The sequence below is a fragment of the Carcharodon carcharias genome (assembly GCF_017639515.1).
Source record: "Carcharodon carcharias isolate sCarCar2 chromosome 29 unlocalized genomic scaffold, sCarCar2.pri SUPER_29_unloc_2, whole genome shotgun sequence".
Classification (NCBI taxonomy): Eukaryota; Metazoa; Chordata; class Chondrichthyes; order Lamniformes; family Lamnidae; genus Carcharodon; species Carcharodon carcharias.
The window spans coordinates 2,991,714-2,994,721 of record NW_024470665.1 but is presented as its reverse complement, the minus strand read 5'-3'; the positions used below and the strand labels follow the sequence as shown (position 1 = coordinate 2,994,721).

The window sequence follows — 3,008 nt, the reverse complement described above, 5'->3', positions numbered from 1 at the left end:
AGGATCATCCTCTGCCATTTCCGCCAACTCCAGCATGATGCCACCACCAAAAACATCTTCCCTTCACCCCCCCCCCCCCCGTGGCATTCCGCAGGGATCGTTCCCTCCAGGACACGCTGGTCCACTCCTCCATCACCCCCTATAACTCAACCCCCTCCCATGGCACCTTCCCATGCAACCGCAGAAGGTGCAACACCTGCCCCTTTACTTCCCCCCTCCTCACCGTCCAAGGGCCCAAACACTCCTTTCAAGTGAAGCAACATTTCACTTGCACTTCCCTCAATTTAGTCTACTGCATTCGCTGCTCCCAATGCGGTTTCCTCTACATTGGAGAGACCAAACACAGACTGGGTGACCGCTTTGCGGAACACCTTTGGTCTGTCCACAAGAATGACCCAGACCTCCCTGTCGCTTGCCATTTTAACACTCCACCCTGCTCTCATGCCCACATGTCTGTCCTTGGCCTGCTGCATTGTTCCAGTGAAGATCAACGCAAACTGGAGGAACAGCACCTCATCTTCCGACTAGGCACTTTACAGCCTTCCGGACTGAATATTGAGTTCAACAATTTTAGATCATGCATTCTCTCCTCCATCCCCACTCCCTTTCCGATCCCCCTTTTTCCAATAATTTATCATTTTTAAAATATATTTTTCTTTTCCCACCGATTTCCGTTATTTTTAAATTTATTTCCATCCATTGTTTTATCTCCACCTTTTAGCCTATTTCGAATCCCTTCCACCCCACCCCACCCCCACTAGGACAATCTGTACCTTGTTCATTCTGCTTTCTACCCTTAATGTCCCCATTAGCACATTCCTCAGATAATATCACCACCATCAACACCTCTTTATCCTTTTGTCTGTGACATCTTTGGCAACCTCTTCTTTGCCTCCAGCTATCACTGGCCCCCTATCCAGCTCTACCTCCCCCACCCCCTCAACCAGCTTATATTTCACCTCATTTCTATATTTCATTAGTTCTGATGAAGAGTCATTCGGACTCGAAACTGTGTCCCTCTCCGCAGATGCTGTCAGACCTGTTGAGTTTTTCCAGCTATTTTGCTGCAGGACGGTAGGTGGTGCAGTGAGTCCTCCAGGCCAGTAGGTGACACAGTGAGTCCTCAAGAACAGTCGGAGGGTCAGTGAGTCCTCCAAGCCAGCAGGTGGCACAGTGAGTCCTCCTGAAGACCAGGAGAGTCAGTGAGTCCTCCAGGATGGTAGGTGGTGCAGTGAGTCCTCCAGGCCAGTAGGTGGCACAGTGAGACCTCCTGAACACCAGGAGAGTCAGTGAGTCCTCCGGGGCTGTAGGTGGCGCAGTGAGGCCTTCAGTGCAACAGGTGGCACAGAGAGTCCTCCAGCACAGTAGGAGGGTCAGTGAGTCCTCCAGGACTGTAGGTGGCGCAGTGAGTCATCCAGGGCAGTGGGAGTGTCAGTGAGTCCTCCAAGATCGTAGCATTAAGATAAAAGCAAAAAACTGCGGATGCTGGAAATCCAAAACAAAAACAAAAATAAAAATACCTGGAAAAACTCAGCAGGTCTGACAGAAGCTGTGGAGAGAAAGAAAGAGTTAACATTTCGAGTCCATATGACTCTTCCTCAGAGCTAAATTTTCTGGTTTTGTTTCAGATTTCCAGCATCCACAGTATTTTGCTTTAATTATAGGAGAGTCACTGAGCCCTCCGGGACAGTAGGCGGCGCAGTGAGTCCTGCAGAGTAGTAGGGTGCGCAGTGACTCCTCCAGGACAGTAGGTGGCACAGTGAGTCCTGCAGAGTAGTAGGGTGCGCAGTGACTCCTCCAGGACATTAGGTGGCACAGTGAGTCCTGCAGAGCAGTAGGGTGCGCAGTGACTCCTCCAGGACAATAGGCGGCGCAGTGAGTCCTCCAGGACAGTAGGTGGCGCAGTGAGTCCTGCAGAGCAGTAGGTGGCGCAGTGAATCCTCCAGGACCGTAGGTGGCGCAGTGACTCTTTCAGGACAGTAGGTGGCGCAGTGAATCCTCCCGGACAGTAGGTGGCGCAGTGAATCCTCCATTGCCGCCGCGCGTCAATTGCGGCAGGTGGCGCTACGTTGCGGAAAAAGCGAAACCCTTTCGCCGGGGGCGCCTCTTGCGGTGGCTCGGCAGCCTCCTCGGCGGCGGAGGAGGAGGGGGCAGAGTGAGGCCTTCGAGGCCGCGGAGAGACAGAGGCCGGGAAAAGATGATGGCGGCGCCGCCACCACCCGGACCACCACTCCCGCCGGCTGTGGCGCCGGCGGGGGGAGCGGGACCCGGGGTGAAGACAGGGGAGGAGAAGATGAAGGAGATGGAGGCGGAGATGGCGCTGTGAGTGCGGCGAATCCAGTCAGAGCGTGTTGGAAGGGCCGGTCTCGTCATCCGCACCCAGACCTCCTTCCCGACGGCATCCATTCTGCAGTCCCGACGGCGGCCGCTGCGACCTCCCAGACGCTGTTTGGGGCGGGTACCCTCAACGCAGGCGCACTGACTTCCTTTGCAATCCTGCCGGCGGCCGCTGCGACCTCCCAGACGCTGTTTGGGGCGGGTACCCTCAACGCAGGCGCACTGACTTCCTTTGCAGTTCCGCCGGCGGCCGCTGCGACCTACCAGACGCTATTCGGGGCGGGCACCCTTTTTGGCGCAGGCGCACTATGACCGCAACGACCTCCCAGACGTCATTGAGGGGGGCGGGTGCCCTCTTAGCGCGGGCGCAGTGACTCCCCTTGCAGTCCCACTGGTGACCACAGCGACCTCCCAGAGGCTCTTCGGGGCGGGCAGCCCCTTAGCGCAGGCGCGGTGATGTCCCCCTGCAGTTCCGCGGCTGACCGCTGAGGGCGGCGGATGGATCCTCCATCGTTGAAAGCGCGCTGGCGACGCCGGCCGGCCGCTCACCGCAGCGGTCCTCCAAGGGCGCTGTCGTGGGCGGGCGGGTACCGCCTCCCAGTGGCCGCCACCAAGAACTGCAGCCAGAGGCTCAGTGCATTGTTCTGCAGGAGAGGGCTAGCACCATAGAC

At 56.9% G+C, this 3,008-nt stretch overlaps 1 protein-coding gene across 2 annotated transcripts in view; it reads left to right on the top strand.

Moving 5' to 3' along the window:
- Window positions 1-2,122: 2,122 nt before the first annotated feature.
- The window catches only part of rbm42 (RNA binding motif protein 42), a 50,958-nt gene continuing 50,072 nt past the window's right edge, over window positions 2,123-3,008 (top strand). Inside the window, exon 1 of one of the 2 annotated variants that reach the window (XM_041181148.1) lies at window positions 2,123-2,322. In XM_041181148.1, coding sequence (XP_041037082.1) covers window positions 2,198-2,322 — 125 coding nt within the window. In that variant the 5' untranslated portion in view covers window positions 2,123-2,197. The remainder of the gene's footprint in view (window positions 2,323-3,008) is intronic. The other variant, XM_041181149.1, reaches the window with a different exon arrangement.